General features: G+C 43.9%; 1 protein-coding gene across 3 annotated transcripts in view; it reads left to right on the plus strand.

Annotated features, from left to right (window-relative positions):
- Nucleotides 1-5,473: 5,473 nt before the first annotated feature.
- ZNRF1 (zinc and ring finger 1) overlaps nucleotides 5,474-18,599 on the plus strand; it is a 97,083-nt gene continuing 83,957 nt past the window's right edge. For 2 of the 3 annotated variants that reach the window (XM_036834720.1, XM_036834721.1), the window contains exon 1: nucleotides 5,474-6,579. In XM_036834720.1, the coding sequence (XP_036690615.1) occupies nucleotides 6,156-6,579 (424 nt within the window). In that variant the 5' untranslated portion in view covers nucleotides 5,474-6,155. The remainder of the gene's footprint in view (nucleotides 6,580-18,599) is intronic. The other variant, XM_036834719.1, reaches the window with a different exon arrangement.

The raw sequence follows: 18,599 nt of genomic DNA on the forward strand, positions 1-18,599 counted from the left end.
CTCTCTACATCTGGGAATCTTGGAACCCTGCCCTGAGCTCTACCAGTAATTTCCCTCTCTTCATCAATCAACAAATATTTGTGGATGTTCCCACATGCTCCGGCTCCTTGCTATATACATTTGGTTGATCATTACCCTGATTTTCTCTATTTACGTTTTCTCTTTTCAAGCAAAATGATTAAAAACCTAAAGAGCTATGAGAGGCCTGGGAGAAAGTTTCTTACTTGGAGATACTTGTCCATGCCATCCCCACCCTGGCTATTTCCCAGGAGTAGGCCCTAACAAGCCATTGCCCCCATTTTCTGAACCCTTCAAGTCCCAGACTTACATTCTTTTTTTTAAAAATTTATTTATTTTTGGCTGTGTTGGGTCTTTGTTGCCTGCTGCATGCAGGCTCTCTCTAGTTGCGGTGAGCGGGAGCTACTCTTTGTTGCGGTGCGCGGGCTTCTCATGGCGGTGGCTTCTCCTGTTGCGGAGCACGGGCCTCTGGAGCGCAGGCTCAGCAGTTGTGGCGCACGGGCTTTGTTGCTCCGCGGCATGTGGGATCTTCCTGGACCAGGGCTCGAACCCGTGTCCCCTGCATTGGCAGGCGGATTCTTAACTTCTGCGCCACCAGGGAAGTCCCCCAGACTTACATTCTTCAAGGTGATGTTCGAAACTGGGGTTTTGCACCATCGTTATGCACTGACATTGCAAAGGCAAATGGCTTTGGCAATGCTGATTTTTTTTAAAAAATTGAGGTATAGGGACTTCCCTGGTGGTCCAGTGGTTAGGACTCTGTGCTGCCACCACAGGGGGCCCGGTGTTCTACCCCTGGTCAGGAAACTAGGATCCCGCATGCCTCGCAGCATGGCCTAAATAAATAAATAAAAATATTTAAAAATTGAGGTATAGTTGATTTACAATATTATATGTCTTAGGTGTATACCATAGTAATTCTCAATTTTTAAAGGTTATACTCCATTTATAGTTATTATAAAATATTGGCTACAGTCAATGCTGATTTTATCAGCTCTTTCTCCTGACTATTCTGGTAGGTGGGTTAGTGATTTATTAACCCTGTTTCACAGCTGAAGGAGAGCCACGAAGCAGTTCACCCAGGGTAAGTGAGAGCATGAAGATAAAAAATAAAACAGAGGTCCCAAGTCTAGCTGGGGCCGTTCTTGCATCTGATATCCTTGCATCAAGAGTGTCCAGAATGGGGACTTCCCTGGTGGTCCAGCAGTTAAAACTCTGACTTCCACTGCAGGGGGCACGGGTTCAAACCCTGGTTGGGGAACCAAGATCCCACATGCTGCATGGTGTGGCCAAAAAGTAAAAAAAAATAAATACATTTAAAAAAAAAAAAGAGTATCCAGAATGACTTGCCACTGTCTCCAGACCTGTTAACTTTAAACCAAGAACCCACAGGAGAAACTTGGAACAAAGTACGTACAGGACTCTTGATGCAACAAACGATGAAATGAAACAAATCTGAGGCTTCAGGTCTCAGTGGATGCCTGTTGTTAATGCCATGAGTCCCTCTTTCTAAGATGTAAAGGACAGAATCAAGCTACTGAATGATTGAACTTTCCCTGCTCTGTATCTTAATATTTTCATTTCAGGGGGAAATTTGTCATACAAATAACTGCACAAGGAGATAACAAGGGCATTGCCTGAGAAAGGCTGCCACTCGAGGTCCCACAGGCCACCTAAATTTAGTGTCATCACATTGCAGAAAGCAGGGGCTTCACCTTTGCAGATCAGGCTCTCAGCTGTTCAGTGGTGCCAGATGTGAGAGAGACTAGCTTATGATAGTAGACTGGAATATACACCTTAAGGGCAAATTATTAATATACAAAAAGAAATAGAGCTGTTAAGCAGATCTAATCTTTTTCCCCCCGTTGGAAAGCATAGAGAGAAAATGAAATTGTCATGCAAAGATTCCTTGATGAACATGTTCACTGTAAAGCTTAGAAGTCCAGCTTTGCTCCTTCCAGCTGTATGACTTTTCAGTGTGCATGTGGTATATCCTTTTTTTTTTTAAGATTTTTTTTTTTTGATGTGGACCATTTTTAAAGTCTTTATTGAATTTGTTACAATATTGCTTCTGTTTTATGTTTTGGTTTTTTGGCCACAAGGCATGTGGGATCTTAGCTCCCTGACCAGGGATCGAACCCGCACCCCCTGCATTGCAAGGCGAAGACTTAATGCATGTGGTATGCACTTTCTATATACCTCTATCTTTTTCTCTCTCTCTCTCTCTCTATTTAAATTTACATGGCTGAAACACTAAAATACAAAAAGGTATATAATGAAACGAAACATTTCCCATCTATCCTCTCACCCAGCTCTCCAGTTCCTACTGCCCACCCCCCCCCAAGGGACTACACTATGTTGTTTCATGTTTCCATCCAGTATCTTTATGAATATGTAAGCAAAGAAAAATATAGATCTTTATTTGGGGAGAGGATAAGTTTCTTAATTTTCCAAGTTGGAATCTTCATTAATCATTGGCCTTATTAATCATTATTTTTAATGATAATGATGTTGATAAATCTTTCCACAGCTCCCCATGCCCTCAGGATATGGTCCATGCTCCTTCCCACGGCTCCCTGGACCCTCTTGTCAGCTTCTGAGGACCACTTCCTCTCTTTGCAGCTCAACTGCATCTTTCAGTTCCTTTGAACATGCTGTTCCCTTTCCTTGGAACATTCTTCTCTTCCTGAAATACAGCTAATCCCCCACCTCCACCCTGCTTTCCCTGGCTAATCTCCAACTCATCTTTTAGGTCTTGGCTTAGAATCACTATGTCCGTGCCTGTCTCCTTCCATCAGCACCATGGTCTTGAACTCTCATGGCACTTAGTCATTCATTCATTCGTTTCATAAACATTTATTGAGTGTCGTGTACTTGCCAGGCACTGTTCTAGGCTATTTTTAAAAAATTAATTTATTTTATTTATTTATTTTTGGCTGCATTGGGTCTTCGTTGCTGCACGCAGGCTTTCTCTAGTTGCAGCAAGTGGGGGCTACTCTTCGTTGCGGTGCGTGGGCTTCTCATTGCAGTGGTTTCTCTTGTTGCGGAACACAGGCTCTAGGCACAGGGGCTTCAGTAGTTGTGGCTTGTGGGCTCTAGAGCGCAGGCTCAGTAGTTGTGGCACACGGGCTTAGTTGCTCAGTGGCATGTGGGATCTTTCCCGGACTAGGGATTGAACCCATGTCCCCTGTATTGGCAGCCAGATTCTTAACCACTGCGCCACCAGGGAAGTCTCTGTTCTAGGCTTATTTACCACACTGTACTGTCACTGCCTGCTTTGATACTTCATATATATCTATATCTATATCTATATGTTACTGCACTGTAATTCATACACCATCAAATTCACCCTTTTAAGTGTATAATTCAGTGGGTTTGTTTTTTTTTTTGGTATATTTACAAGGTTGTACAACCATCACCATTATCTAATGCCAGAACATTTTCATCACTCCAAAAAGAGACCCAGTAGCAGTCATTCTCCATTCTCGCCTCCCTCCAGGATTTCTTTCTGTCTCAATGAAGTTGCCTATTCTAGACATTTCATATCAGTGGAATCAGACAATATAAGATTTTCCTATTCTAGACATTTCATATCAGTGGAATCAGACAATATAAGATCTTTTGTGATTGGCTCCTTTTACTTAGTGTTTTCAAGTTTCATTCATGTTGTAGCATGTATCAGCACTTTATTCTTTTTATGGCTGAATAGCAGGCCATTGTATGGATATACCACATTTGGTTTATCCATTCATCAGTTGTTGGACATTTAGGTTAGTGTTTCTTCTGAAGCCCTATGAGAACAAGACTCTATATGTTTTTCTCACTATCGTATCCTAGAACTTAGTGCAGTGCCTGGCACTTACTAGAAATTCATATTTTTGGAATTCCATGGTGGTCCAGTGGTTAGGACACTGCACTTTCACTGCCGGAGCCCAGGTTTGATCCCTGGTTGGGGAACTAAGATCCCACAAGCTGTGCCACGCAGCAAAAAAAAAAAAAAAAGAAATTCATATTTTGTTCAACATTAAAAAAAAAGTGTTGAATGAATAGGTAAATCAAAAGCTAGTTAGATGGTTACAATACTTATTGATTATATATTTATCTCCCCAGTAGAGATCTGTCAAGGGATCTAGTATCCTCTTTTCTGCATGGTACTGAAATACCCCGCTTCTTTCTTCAGGGAGGAAATTGGGTTAAATTTAAACTTTCTTGTTTCTCTTCAGATCACATATTTGGATCTTAGGTGTATACAAATTCCCCATTTAGGCACTTACAGATAACTTCTTGGGTATTAAAACATTCTGTTTTTGCTACATCATTTCTCATACAGAAATCTCAACTTCTTTCGGCAGGGCTTTTTGTTCACTGCCTCCCCTGGCCTCAAAAGCACTCCATGCTTGCACATAGCCTTCCTCCTGTTTCTTTCCAAGCTGGTCACACTGGGACAATCAATACCTGTGACAGATCAACCTTTCTTTTTTTGGTTTTAATATTTCTTTACACCCTGTTTTGGCTCCTTGATTTGGAAGTATCTGGAGGACATTTAGGGCAAGGAAGTCAGGCCAGGGACTGCGTGATGCTCATAGCCAGCACTCAGCACTTGAAAAATAGTTGTTGAACCAATGAATGGACGAACAAACGATGAATCAGTGAGTGTGAATATGTGAGAGAGACATATTGCAAAATGCAGACTTGGTCAGCAAATATTTATTGAGTACCTACTGTGTCGCAGGCCCTGTGGTGCATGCCAGGATAAATGGTAAACAAAACAGGGGTCCCGCCGTGGACTAGGGAGTTTCTAAAATCACTAGTTCTAGCTGCATTATTGCATTTTCATGTCTATATCTTTTCACTTTTTATCGTACACCTAATGATTTTCAGGATTACATTTTAGCTAAGGAATCTACCCATTTGCTTAAGCCCAAAATAGGAAGTTCTGATCTACTGTCAGCAAAATCTGGAGTCACAACTGCCCCAGTGAAAAGTACCCCCGAAAAACTAAAAATCCCCCAAATGCTAAGCTTCCTGATTTTAGGGGTTCTAGGATGGGGAACCTCCGATAGAACGGACAGCACGTCCACCAGAGGGCGCTGTGGGGGCAAATTTGTGCCGGGAGGGGAGCTTGACCAGTGAAGTGACCCTCAAAGCCAGGTAGGCGTTTAGAGTAATTTTTATTCTTCCCTGCGTTTCCTTCCCACCCCTCGAACCATGGTAGCCCCTCCCCCCATAGGTGGTTCCCCTCTGAATCATCAGCTACTTTCAGGGGCTTAAAGAGTGCTTGCTTGGAAAGACGCCTTGCTTCTGTTCCTGACGCCCCATAGCTCAGGCCACTCAGTTTCCAGGCGGGTCGGGGCGGGCTGGGTGGGTGGGTGGGACCTCTCGGGCGTCAGCAGCCCGGCGCTGCAAGGGCTGCGAAGGGGTTAACCCGGCGGGGGGGGAGGGGGAGGGGGCGCGGGCGGCGCCTGCGCTCTGCTTCCCTCCATTGTCTCCACGGCGGCGAGGAGCGCCGGCGAGCGCAGCCCGGGACCGAGCAGGGCGGTGCGGCTGGCGGGGCAGGCGGCGGCGGCGGCTGCGGCTGGAGCGAGAGCGCTACGCCACGCGACCGCGGCTTCCCGAGCTCCGCCTGGCTGCCCAGCGCCGCAGCCCGCCCGAGGCCTGGAGGGGTCCGGGCCGCCGTCCATGGTCGCGGCGTCCTGAGGCGGGGGACGCGCCCGGCGCCCCCAGCCCTCCTCCGCCTCCTGCTGTCGGGCGGGCGGCCTCCTCGGGCGCCTCCCTGCGCCCGCCCGCCCGCTCGCCCGCCGCCTCCCTCCCTCCTTCCTTGCAGCTCCCCCGGCTTTCGGGGGCCCGGGGGCGGCCTGTGGCGCGCTGAGCCCGCGCCGGACTGCGCCTCTTTGGACCTTGAGGGGAAACATGCGTTTGGCTTGGATCGTTTTAAATTCTTAGTTTGGGATCCCCGCCCGCCTGCCTCTTCCGCCCGCGGGTTTTCTTTTTTTTTTTTCTTTTTTTTCCTTTTTTCTCTCCCGGTCTCCTTTTTTGACTCCCTCCCCCTTTATGCTCGCCCAACCCTCCCCCCGCTGCTGAGAAGTGGGGGAGGGTCTCGGCCTCCAGGTTCCCGCCCCACCGGGGCCCGGGCGAGCATGGGGGGCAAGCAGAGCACGGCGGCCCGCTCCCGGGGCCCTTTCCCGGGGGTCTCCACCGATGACAGCGCCGTGCCCCCTCCGGGAGGGGCGCCCCACTTTGGGCACTACCGGGCGGGCGGCGGGGCCATGGGGCTGCGCAGCCGCTCGGTCAGTTCGGTGGCGGGCATGGGCATGGACCCCAGCACGGCCGGGGGGGTGCCCTTTGGCCTCTACACCCCCGCCTCCCGGGGGACCGGCGACTCCGAGAGGGCGCCTGGCGGCGGAGGGTCGGCGTCCGACTCCACCTATGCCCACGGCAATGGTTACCAGGAGACGGGCGGCGGTCACCATAGAGACGGGATGCTGTACCTGGGCTCCCGAGCCTCGCTGGCGGATGCTCTACCTCTGCACATCGCACCCAGGTGGTTCAGCTCGCACAGTGGTGAGTCCGCGGTTGGTGGAGGCCTCAGAGGGTGGAGTGCAAGCGAGGGCGCGCCGGGGCGCCCCACACCTTCGCGCGTGTGCGAAGATTTGGAGGTGGAGTGCGCAACCTGGATCTGTCTGCCTTCCCCTTGGTTCGCCGAAGCCAAGGGATGAATGGGATACCCACCCTCTAGAAAAGAGGCTTTCTGAGAGGCTGCGGAGCCGGGCGTATTAGGACTTCAGGTGTTGGTTCACTTATGGATGCCTATTGAAGTCTCATTCACTGGCATCCCCATCCTCAGGTCTTGTCTGGCTTATAGCAAGTCGGCCTCGATGCTTTCTTTCTGTAACTGCTGCATTGTGCTTGCCTCACCGGTAACAGAGCAGGATCCAATTTGACCAAGCGGTGTCTCCTAAACAAAGGGTGTGAAAAAATTGGGGCCAAGTGGTGTTTGGATTAGGGCTCTTGCTCTTGCTGGGAGAGACGGGTGCCCAGTTTTGCCACCCTGCTGGAAATCTGTTTGAATTGTTTAAAGTGGAGCGGCTGTCAGGCTGCTGTCATAGACAGGTGTGGCCTGCTGGATGGAGGGCCCAGCCGGGAGCCTCCCTGGGAGGCTTTGCAGGACCAGGGCTCTGGTTACCCGTGCTGCATGCAGTAGCCTTGGCTCAATGACTCTTGCATCCCTCCATCTTTTTTTTCCCCTCCATGCTAAGTGCTTGGTCTTCTGGGTATTCTGCATCTTTTTGTAACCAAGAGGTGGCATTTTATTGCCTGGCTGTTGGCACATGTCAGGGGGAAAGGAGGATTCAGAGAACCTGGATGAATTCATTTTGTGAACTTCTGGTGGCAGGTCAGCGAAAAGCTGGAGGAGGATTTCCCAGGCTCTAACAGGCAGGGCAGAAAAGGCACTGCTCGGTGCTTCTGGAGGAAAACAGGTCTGTCTGCTTAGCTAACCTGAGAAGCCAGGTTAAGCTTCTAGAAAATTGGTCAGAAGGGGTGTGGGGCCGCTATTTGCTAATTGGCAAGTTGGAGTGAAGAAGTTAACATATTCAGACTCCTTTGGGAGACTTCAGAAAATTTAGATATTGTGTAGAAGAAAGATTGCTTTATGGAGGATTTATTTGTTGGATCACTGTTCTAGCTATTGTGAAATAGGGTAGACTTTTTGTATCTCTATTTCTGAAAACAGTCTTTTTTTTTCAATTCTTTAAAATAATTGTGAAATAATTTTTAGGGAGAATTAGTGACTAATTTAGAGTAACATTTGAAAGTGGCTTTTAATTGCTAGGATGGAATTTCAATCCCTGAACAGACCTCTAGATATCACTGGAGCTTCTCTGACCTGCATGCATCCAACTCTGCCCTGAATGAGATGCAAGGCATGACTACCGTTGGTACTTTTAGACATTTGATCAGCTTTAGACATCTTTTTTTTTTTTAAACATCTTTATTAGCGTATAATTGCTTTACAATGGTGTGTCAGTTTCTGCTTTATAACAAAGTGAATCAGTTATACATATACATATGTCCCCATATCTCTTCCCTCTTGCATCTCCCTCCCTTAGACATCTTGAACTTAATAATATTTCTTATAAAACTTGGTCCAGAAAGAGTCAGGTGTATTTTTGAGATGATTGTAGTTAAGTTTTTAAAAGAACTGTCATTAGTGTCTGATTTTAAACTGAAGGGTGCTATAAGGAGATTCTCAAAAAGCGCAAGTAGAATTTTGTGTATTGCAAAAATATAATCTTACAGAGGTTTCTCTGGAGAAGGAGTTCCCTTGCTTAAATTTCTTGTCTGTCTCTTACTGGAAACGTCTTTTTCCTTATTCTGCCACCAAGTTCCATGCTGGAGCTATGAGCTTAAAATTGGATTCCAGAATTCAGACTCCTCAGCTATAAAACCTTAAGGTTTTTTTATCTAGTTGTAGTGAGGTTAGGAAGAGCCACTGAACCAGGGACTACAGGAAAAGTTGGAGCATATTAATCCCTTGAGGGATTAATATTAAAATGGGTGGGGCCGCTGTTAATATTTTGGGTAATATAGTTGTTATAGGACCATCCTGTCCTTTTGCAGGACATTGAGCATACCTGGCCCTGCCCACTCAATACTCCCACAAATTTCAGTGCTCTTGGTGGGGGCAGGGTATCGCCTGATTGAGAACCACCTCCTTAGGGATTTGTTGTTTTATTCAAATAAAGTAATTAGTTTTTCCTGTGCAGCTCATTTGAGAGGAACTTTGATATTTCCGCTCTTCTGCAATGGTGGTTCTATCTCACCTTCTGCAACAGGCCACAGGCTCTTCCTTCCAGGACATCCCCTTCCTCTCTTGTTTGTTGCTGTAAGAAGAGAAATTTTGGAGCCTTGAGAAAGGTCCCAGCAGTTTTCACTCTTGTGTCTTAAGAGTAGAAGAGTGAGGATTTCAGTGCACAGTTGACTGGATGCCTGGAAGCTGATGTGATGTCGTTGCTTGTGTTTTCAAGGTGCTCTTGGAACTCTTCAGGGGCACAGAAAACAGCTGTCAGTGAAATAAGTGGGGGAGCTCAATGAGCTAGAGGCTTCCTCAAAGGGAGCGAGCTGATGTTATGTCAGGAGGTAGAATACTGGGGTCTCAGGTCCTCCTTGGAGAAGCTGTGACCTTGGACGAGACACCTCACCTCTCTTGAGCGTTGTCTTTGTTACTTTTAAGATACAAATACAGCCAGCCTGTAAAATTTAAAATACAAATACAGCCAGCTTGTAAAAGTTGTTCCCCAAATCCTGCGAGGATACACACAGTCACGTTTGCCTTCTCTGGGCTGTGACCCTTGCACGCCCTATTTCCTTTGCCTGGAATGCTTTTCCTTCCATTCTGCACAGGGATAGCCTTTTATGATCCCTTAGGGCTCAACTTAAATTTCTCCTTAGAGACCACTCTTAAAAATTGGCTCCCGCCTGTCAGTCTCTCCAGTCACTCACCTGTTACCTTGATAGCACTTAACACATTGTATTTATCCATTTACTCTTTCTGTTTAAGTTGACTAAATTTTAAGCTCCATGAGAGGAAGACTGTGCCTCTTGATCACTGTTGTAACTCCTGCACTCCATGTGCCAGGCACAAATATTTGTTGAGTGAATGAATTAGAGTGCCATATGTTCATCAGCTCATTTAATCATCACTATAACTCTAGGAGGTAAAATGTTTCAATTCCCATTTTACAGATGAAGAAACTGAGGTGTAAAGGGAGGTTAAGGAACCTACACAAGGCCAGATAGCTAATAGGTGGCAGAGTTGGGATTGGACTGCAGGTCTGCCAGTATCAGAATCCACCTGGTCTCTTAGCCATTACCCTCTACTGCCTCTCAACCTAAAACATGAGGAAGCTGGATAGCGTTGTGGAAACTGCACTGCTTGCGTGTCAGAGGGCTAGGTTCCTCTCCCGGTTGGGCTGCTAGTTAACTGCCTGTCTTGTGACCTTGTGCAAGTGAGTCATTTAGCCTCAGAGTCACCATTTCTCCACCTGTAAGTTGAAGATAATACCTGTTCTGCTTACCTTGCCGGGTCGCTGTTGTGGTCTCATGAGATGGTGTTTACAGAAGCCAAATAACATAGAAATGGGAAGTGGTGTTCTTACAGGGTCACTTCTAGAGTTCTCTGCCTTCTTTCATCTCCTCAGAAGTTGCTGGGCAGAGAGATTTAGGATCGTGCGAACTCTTTCCCCAAAATGGAAGCTAGTGCTCTCTACTGACATGTGACCTGTGTTGAGGGGGCCGTCCATAATAAGAATGCCACTTGAGAAGAGCTGCTTCATAGAATCCGAGTAGAGTCCCTTCTTTTCCACATAAAATGCGTTTTGCTATAAGGTGTTTAACTCCTAATGGTTGGGTGGTATTCTGGAGGTCTGGTCATCCATTTGTAGTCCTGTTTATCTCAGAATACAGATTTCTAGATGTGGGGGAAAAAATATAGAGGCTCCACCGTGTTGGAAGGAAGAGCTTGCCTGTTTCCTGGGCCCTAATATAAAATGGCTGGTCATTGAGGTTTCCCTCCAACTTCTTTGTCAGATGCGTGTATACACGTGCATGTGCAGAAAACTAAACTGTTCTCTGTTGTTACCAAGCCATGAACAGGGGCTGATAGATGGTGACTTTTTGGTAAGTCTTTGAACGTGCCAGCAGGATATCTCATGGGTCCTATCCTGCTGCCACTCTAGGGTTCTCAAGTGATTTAATTTTCTCTGTTCTTAAATAATTAGGGAGAGTTGCCAATTCCATCGGAGTGGATCAGAAAGCCTCTTTGTGCCTCACTATAGGTGTGCTAGATGTAATGGTCCTTTCCATAGTTTCTGGAAAAGGAAAAGCATTCTGTGGCCTCCAGATAGCATGGTGGGTCCCTGCCCTGCAGAAGTTTTATTCTTAATGAAGACTGGGTTTTCTTGGAAGACTTTTTAAAAAGCAGAGTTTTTTAGCTCTCTATTACCATGAGGGCTTATTTTCTATAAAAGAAAAAAAAAAGTTCCCTTGAGGAGAAGATCATTTCTTGAAGGTCACAGTTAATTCTCCCTCACTGGGGTTTGAAAGGTGTTGCAAGAAACAGTGGTTTCACTCTTAAAGTGTGTGTTTTATGGGATGTGTACATTTTGCCATTAAACAAAGACACACCCCAAATAGGTCACAAGGAATACTCTCTGAGCCAAGCCACTCTTTACCAGAAATGCAACTCCAGTTCCTTTTGGGGAAAGGAACATGCTTTGTATTTTACAAATGTGACATTAAACCTAAGCTTATTGGGTACTTACATTATAGCAAACCCGATTTTAAGACTAAACTTCAATTTTGACAGTTTCAAAATTGGAAAAAAGTCATAGGGAAGTGGTGGTAACTTAAGCTCTTGGTCTTGCTCTTACTAACCCTTAAGTAGGGGGTGTTTTTAATGACTGGGTCACTGAGGTTGAGGTACCAAAATCTTGAAGTTAGTCCAAAACCTAAATCCTATTCCCCATCTTTTAGAATGATGGATGTGTACAAATTTCCATTTGTTTCTTTTCCAAGCTTTGCCACGGCCTTGTCTCAATCAAATGGTTCCTAGTGATTACGGTGGGTGTAGGCTTGAGTATGAGAATGGACTTCTTACAGACCTGGCAGTTTTCACCTCTGAATCTTATTTTCTCATAAGAACACAGGTTTATCCTTGAAACCAACAGTTGGGTTCCTGATTTTGATAGGCTAAATGCTTGAGGGGTGAATAACCTGAAGACCAACCGTCAAGTGCGAAGCAAATATAGAACCAGGTTTAATCTGAAAGCCGCAGCTGGGGTACTTTGTAGGCTGATGAAACTGTTTACCTTGAGATCTCCCTCGAGTTGTTGGAATTGAGAGTACAGCCTTCCTCTGTTGGGAGTAAAGAGGAAGGAGGAATTCACCGTGCCGCCGTAAAGTAAGAGGAGGCATGGTAAGAATTTATGGTGCACTCCCGGATCTGTAAGGAGAAGGAGGCAGATGCAGACAGGAGCTCTCCTGATTTCTGTGAATGGTTCAAAGGGTTTTCAAACTTGACTCTGCCCAGTATTCTCTAGGGTCTCATTAACAATGCAGAGGACAGGACCCCACTCCCAGAGTTCAGTAGAATCTGAATTTGTAACAAATGATTCTAAAAATGTAGTCAGAATACCATCTATATCTGAAGTGCACCCCTACCATGGTTTTAACTTTTCTCTCCATAAACAGAGAGAAAGAACTCTGAATTCTTTTCTCATGCATTCATTAGCATCACTTTCAGTATCACTAAACTAGTCAGATATTTCCCAGGCAGAATCCATACAAATCTTCTTTTCTATTGCTCCCAGAGGGTAGATCCACCCAGCAAGAGCATTGTTCATTCTTTGGCTGTTTTCTTTTACATGGTACTAAGCATTTTTCTCGTACAGATAGGCCTGAGCCAATCTGCCTTGGTCCTGAGTTTCTCCGAACAGAAGGTAGTTGTGGCAGTGTCCCCTATCCTGGGCTTCTTTCCCCTGATGTCTCACCTAAGGCACAGCTGCCGTTGGCTGCTTGTGCTACAGAAGGGCTTCCTGAGTTACATCCTCTTTCTTATATCCCCAGCCAGGTAGCTAGACAAGTACAAGATCTCATGATGAATCCAGACTTTAAAGTGGACAAAGTACCCTTTTTTTTTTTTTTTTTTAAGCTGACTGAAAGTATGAGACTTTGTGTGTGTGTGTGGAGATCTGTTGAGCTAAGATATTCATTTATTCAACAGAGATTGAGTGCTTCCAGTATACCCGGACCTGTGCTAGGTGCTGGGAATGTATATTTATTATGAAGGTGATTGGCATTACTTTGTTCTTTCTAAGAATTTTTGCTGCTTCACTCCTTTAAGAGAAAGTCTGAATATTGCAGCTTGTGGAAGATTTTACCTTCTTCATCAGTTCCTCTGTTGAATAAACAAATTCAGGCGCTTGTCCATGAGGCTGCTACACGGATGATCTCCTCTCTACTCTTTCACTCACATTATTCCTTGTTAACTAAATCCTCTATCTGGGCTGGGGCAGGTGATCTTTTCTTTGTGGTTCCAGTCAAGTGCCTGGTAAGAAGAAATTCCTCATATGTGCCAATATAAATGGTCCTCTTATCTTCTCAATGAAAATATCAAAAGAAAAACTTTTTTTTCATTATCTTTGACTTCAGTATCTTTGTCATCCCTAGAGCCACTTTTCTTTCTGGTCACTGAACACTGTTTTCTAGAAGCCTGATCCACCACCTTTTAAACCCATCTCTGTAAAATTTATCCCAGGCCAAAATGTACATAAGGAAATGTAAGAGTTTTCCTCCTTGGTCTTGTGTTTGTCTCTGAGCTCCGCAACATTGACACTTTAGTGCTGTTTTAAGTAATTTTTAAAGCCTTGTTTATGATAGGCAGCAGTAGTGACTGAAATATCATTTCCCCCCTGGAATAATTATTAAATCTGTGTTAGAGTTGAGTATTTTTTTGCCCAAAGTACAGAATTTAGGGAAATGTTCCGTGCTGAAAGACTTTATGCAGACTTTGGCTGTAAGGTGATATCTTACTCTCTGAAGGATAATCTTTGGAGCAACCCCTCCTTACATTTCGGCATATGTGGTCCTTTTGGTCTTGGTGAATTAGACTTGGCATAGCATGGCTCCAGCTTGCTTGTTGGTAGTACCTTCAGCCCTCTGCAAAGTGTAATTAAATAAGCCACGCTTCAAAAGGAGTTGTTCTGAAATTAGTCACCTCTGTACTGTACAGTATCTTTTAAGGTCAAAGTTGATTTATTATGTGTGGAAGAAACTTAAATCTAGAGTCATCCAGATGATCTGAGACAGAGGTAGGAGGAGAATGCAGGACTGAGACTCCAAGACTCCCACTAGCTTGGTCATTTTGCCCCTATTTCTCCAGTCTTTGGAGATCTTTTCATTTGTTTCCCTCTCAAATATCACCCCCCCACCCCTCCGCACTGAGAAGGTGCTTTTCCTTAGAAAAAAACTAAGAAATATTAAGATTCTTTTATCTTGATGCCTGCTTAAGTACTCCAGAAATCCTACAGGGATTTGAGGGAGCCCTTGGGATTCCAGCCTAAACCAATGAAGTACTTGGTCTACCATAAATACAAGTGAGCTTTCTGTAATATTGGTCTATTCTGTTTAGATCAGACACACTTTTAATGCCCCCAGAGGCACAGCACCATCTAAGTCAGCTTTTCAAAGAAACTTTGTGGTAACACTGCCCACTACTGTAATAAGCATTACGAAATATAACACATATTATTAGATTTCCTCAATCCTGGTCAGAAATGGCTAAAACATTCATAACTATTGCAGCCAGCCCTGGCGAACTCTGGTAAGTCCAAGGCCTATGCCCAGGGCTGGCTTGCAAGCTAGCTGCCTTCCGTCTTAATACCTGATGAGCCCGGTCTTGTTGGCTGCGTTTAATGCATCCACTTCCTACCTCCTCTCAGCCCAGAGGCCAAATGCAATGTAAAAGGATAGTGAATCTAAGCATCTCCAGCATTTTGAGGTATAGGAATCTCCTATGAAGTGACAGACCTTTGAGAAATAGTATTATGAGCTGTTCTGTTTTTGCTGTGACTTTGGAAAACCTTTGGATTCTTCTACTGAACATTTGTTTGAAAAAAAAAAAATCTTTTTAATGAAACAGTGTGAGTCAGAAAGCAGCCACTCCTTCTCATAATAGCATTTCTCACCAGGGGAATTTTTGGTAGCTTTTGGAGGAGGGTTTTGAGTAGGTTGTGGAAGATAAATCCCTCGGTTGAACATAACCAAAGGCTGCCATATCAGAACTCTGGTGCTTTCCGTGCTGACAGCAAGCCCTGAATTCAAAGCGCAGGACAGCAGAATAGAATGGGGAGGGCTGTGCTCAGTGAACTGTCGCAGTAGCATGACCAACGAGACTGGAGTTTCAGCATTCAAACTCAGTTCATTAAAACACTATTGTAAAAAAAAAAACAAAACAAAAAAACTATTGTAGTGTAAAAGGATCATGAAATGGAGGCCCTGGGTCAGAGGGCCCGAGGCCATTTACAAGAACAACATCATATTTCTGGATTAAGGGATGGCTGCAGGCCTAATGATGAGAATATAAGAGCCACGAGCGCGACTCCTTTTTCCATATTGTGAAATGGTGGCATGGTGCTTGGCCCTGACTGTGGGACTACCTCACATAGAGAGGATTCTACAGAGTCTGTGCTCTGAAGAATTTAGGTCTAATAAAGCACTTAGAATGACACCCAAAGTGAACAGTTCACCCAGTGTCTTTATAGGATGGTGAAAAGGGCATGCTGGAGATACTTAGAGTTTAGAACAAGCCAGGATTATAATACCAGCATCCAAAATGCCTGTCCTCTAGGTTTCCCTGGTGGCTCAGTGGTTAAGAATCTGCCTGCCAATGCAGGGGAACACGGGTTCGAGCCCTGGCCCGGGAAGATCCCACATGCTGCAGAGCAGCTAACCCCGTGAGCCACAGCTCCTGAGCCTGCGTGCCACAACTACTGAAGCGCGCGCGCCTGGAGCCCATGCTCTGCAACAAGAGAAGCCACTGCGGTGAGAAGGCCGCGCACTGCAACGAAGAGTAGCCCCCGCTCACCGCAACTAGAGAGAGCCCGCGCGCAGCAACGAAGACCCAACGCAACCAAAAATAAAATTAAAGAAAAAAAAGCCTGTCCTCAGCCTCTCTGCCCGCCGGAACCTGAGTTTTCACCGTTTCCAACTTCAGTGACTTAAGTACTTCTTAGGTCCTCCTGTCTGAGCCACGTCTTACGTAAGCTACAGACAGAGGAAAGTCTAAAATGTTATTACAACTGTTGAGATTTGCTTTCCTTTGGAAAGTCATAGTTGTCTCCATTCCGTGTTTTCCTGGCTTTGTACTTTTCTTCAAAGCCTCTTACCAGTTCCAAGTCTCCAGAGCTCAATAAAGGGGAACAGGAAGCCAGCGTTTGATGCCTAAGAGCCAGCAATAACTAAGAGAAAAGGGCAGAAGCATGGAACTGGGAGGGGGGAGTTCTGGGCCTTGAAGGTATCCAGGTCTCTAGGATGATAGATACATCCTGCAGAGATGACTTTAACCAACTTCTTCAAAAAAGAAAAAAGCAGTTTGTTCTGAGAGGACAAATTTCTCTTAGGTTATATAGTGGAGGCTCAACATTTTTTAATTGATGGCATAATTACAAAGTATCTTTTGCATAAGGAGTTCAAAACAACTAAGAAAAAAGTGATTATCACTTTTATAAAAGAGCAGGAATAACTTTCCTCTCTTTTCCCCGAGGGTCCCCAGGGTACATCTTGTCATGGGATCCAAGATGGATCCTGCCCCTTCCTTTTCCTGTCTATTCACATTTATTAGATGAACTCTATAAAGTTTCAGTCCTGTGACTGTAGGATGGAAGGGTCACAGGGGTTTGTGCTATTTCAATTTTGGTTTCACTTGCACATTTTAGGAAATCACATAGTGGTGTGACTCTGAATAGGAGTTCTTGTCTCTTGGAATCTTTTCAAAAAATGAACTATTTCAGGCATGCAAAAGAGATAATGTACTTACCTACCAAGCAGATTAATATTGTGTTGGCCAAAAAGTTCATTCGGGTTTTCCCATAACACCTTATAAATAGAACATTGCAGATGTAATTGTATGGACCTCGCTCAGTTCCTATTTTTCTCCTTCCCTTCCCAAAAGTAACCACTGCCCTGACTCTCCTGTTGATCATCCTGTATGTGTTCATACTTTTCACTGCCTGTTTCTATCCAAAACAGTATTTAACTTATGTAAACTTTATAATGTCTCTATCCTTTCATATCTCTGTCTATAGATACAACTCAAAATGGATTTGAGATCTGTAAATCCATTGTACTATTTGCTGCTATAACACATTCATTTTTGCTGCTGTACTCTATTGTAAGAATATACCACAGATATCACCATTTATCAATCCATTCTCATCAGTGGATATTAAAGTTATTTTCAGTTACTTTGAGAATGTTTTGCTGTTTCCTTGTATACTTGAATGAGAGTTTTTCTAGCGTACATCCTTAGTCTTGAGATAGCTGGGTCACAGGCTCATATATATATACCTTCAACTCTTGATTAAATATTGCCCAGTAGGTTGCCAATGTGCTCGTACCAATTTATACTCCCCAAATAGCATATTTTCACTTGTTACATGTTCTTGCCCAAACTTGATATTGTCGTACTTGAATTTTTGGCAAGTTCTGGTGAGTGTGAAATGATATATCGTTGTGATTTTTGTTATTTATATACTTGATGTAATACACATTTACATATAATTAATATACTAATGTATATTTAATCATTATTCTTGTTCATGTCTTTTATCCATGTTTATATTGGATGGTTCATCCTTTTCTTACTAGTTTGTATGAATTTGTGTTTTTGTTTCATTTTGTTTCCAGATATACATCTGTATATCCCAGTTTGTGGGTTATCTCTTTATTCTCCTTGCGATTTCTTACGGTTAAGTTACCTTTAATATAATTGAATATTCCAGTGTTTTCCCTAATGGCTTGTGCATTTGTGTCCTAAGAAGGATTTTTCTTTCCCTGAGGTCATAAAGATTACTGTCTTATATTTTCTTCTAAAAGTTTTAAAATTTTGCCTTTCATATTTGAGTCCTTAATCTATGGAGAATTAAATTGTTTGAATGGAGTAAGATAAAGATATATTTTCCTTCTTCCATATGAATAACCAGCTCTCCCAGAAGCAAGTGAGGAATGGTAAAGTCTTTTCCTACTGATTTGCAAAGCTGTCTCTATCAAGTTTCAAGATACCTCTATCAAAATATCAAGTTTCCTTCCAGGCATGGATTTGTTCCTGGGCTTTTTGTTCTGTTCCATTGGTCAAGTTGTCTATCCTTGTGCTAATACTTTCTTAATTACTATAGTTTTGTCTTGCCATGTAGAAGGGCAAATCCTTTCATATTGTTATTTATTCTCTTTCAGAGCTGTGTTGTCTAAATAAAGCTTTCTAGGGACAAATAAGGGAATCCAGATAGAATCAACAAAATGAAGTACAGAGTACCAGGAACTGCTCTGTTTATAGCTGTTATTCTTAATGACAGGACATCTGGTAAACCGACCCTAATGGACAGTTTCACATTTTTTCCCCTACTATATTGCACAAACAATAACATTTCCCTATGTCTTTGTATTGCAAACAGCAGAGTAAACAGTTCTGTATGTTACAGACAACAACAATAAAACAACAGAAACTGCTTAGCTATTTTTGGCGCTTTTTGCTTCCAGATAAATTTAAAAATCAGCTTTGTCAACTTCTATGGGGGAAAAACTGTTAGGATATTTACTGGAGTTTTATGTTGAGTTTATCAATTGCCATCTTTATAAAATTGGGTCTACCCGTGAACCTGATGGGAATGGACTCACAGATGTAAGGATAAAATTTTTTTACATTTTTAAAAACTTTGAAATAATTTCAGACTACAGAAAAGTTGCAAAAACTGCAAAATAAATACTGCATTTTCCATTAGCCAGAATCTTCAAATGTTACTAAAAAG

Source organism: Balaenoptera musculus, chromosome 19, assembly GCF_009873245.2.
Source record: "Balaenoptera musculus isolate JJ_BM4_2016_0621 chromosome 19, mBalMus1.pri.v3, whole genome shotgun sequence".
In the NCBI taxonomy this organism is placed as follows: Eukaryota; Metazoa; Chordata; class Mammalia; order Artiodactyla; family Balaenopteridae; genus Balaenoptera; species Balaenoptera musculus.